Source organism: Apis dorsata, unplaced genomic scaffold, assembly GCF_000469605.1.
Source record: "Apis dorsata unplaced genomic scaffold, Apis dorsata 1.3 scaffold_92, whole genome shotgun sequence".
In the NCBI taxonomy this organism is placed as follows: domain Eukaryota; kingdom Metazoa; phylum Arthropoda; class Insecta; order Hymenoptera; family Apidae; genus Apis; species Apis dorsata.
In genome coordinates, this window is record NW_006263390.1 from 185,403 (window position 1) to 186,329 (window position 927).

At 57.8% G+C, this 927-nt stretch overlaps 1 protein-coding gene across 1 annotated transcript in view; it reads left to right on the plus strand.

Moving 5' to 3' along the window:
* LOC116185062 (protein dachsous-like) overlaps positions 1 to 927 on the plus strand; it is a gene marked incomplete at its 5' end in the record, with an annotated part of 18,909 nt that overhangs the window by 12,617 nt on the left and 5,365 nt on the right. The window contains 2 exon segments of the mRNA XM_031508597.1: positions 93 to 627; positions 705 to 924. Coding sequence (XP_031364457.1) covers positions 93 to 627; positions 705 to 924 — 755 coding nt within the window.

The window sequence follows — 927 nt, forward strand, 5'->3', positions numbered from 1 at the left end:
CTCCATCTTTGTCCCGCTCCTTCGATTCCACGATAATCCTTCTCTCTCTCTCTCTCTCTCTCTTTCGTTTCGTTTCGGTACGATCGATTTCCACCTTTTTTCACCGTTTTCTCGCCTCTTTCGCTCTCTCTCCCCATCCACGTTCTTTTTTCCGCTTCTTTCAGAGGGACGAGGAGGAGAGTTGCAAGAGATCGCGACGGTGAACGCGACCGACGACGATCTCACGGAGGACAACAGTCGGGTGCGATACCATCTGCTGAGAGCTACCAAAGGTTTCTCGGTGCATCCCGTGACCGGTGTTGTGACGGTTAATCGCACCGCGATACCGAGGCCGTTGCCCAAAGAGGTGGAGTTGGCGATCGTGGCCGAGGATTACGGGAAACCGCCCGCGTCGTCCGTGTGCACGGTCGTCGTGCGATTGACCAGTTTGAAGAGCAGCAACTCGCCCGGCAAAGAGTACAAGATCACCGCCAAGGAGAACACTTGGAGGGGGACCACGCTGATGAGGTTGTCCGACGTGGACCTTTTGGACGGTGCGATCGTGGCCGGGGACGACGGTGGAACGTTCGAGGTGTCGAGAGGAAGGTTGATCCTGTCCAAGCCGTTGGACAGGGAGACGAGAGACAGGTAAGGGATCGAAATTATCTCGCGCCGATTCTCTCTCTCTCTCTCTCTCTTACTCGCTTTTTCCTTTCTTCTCGCAGATACGTTTTGCGATTAGGGTCGAGGAACGAGAACGCGACGACCGGATCCCTGGTGGGGGACGAGCCCGTTACGGTGATCGTGACCGTGGAGGACGCGAACGACAATTACCCCCGTTTCTCGGAGGACGTGCACCAGGTGTCGATCAAGGAGAACGCGGCACGGGGGGCAACGGTGGCCGTGTTGCGCGCCAAGGACGACGATCTCGCGGGGACCGCGGCCGCG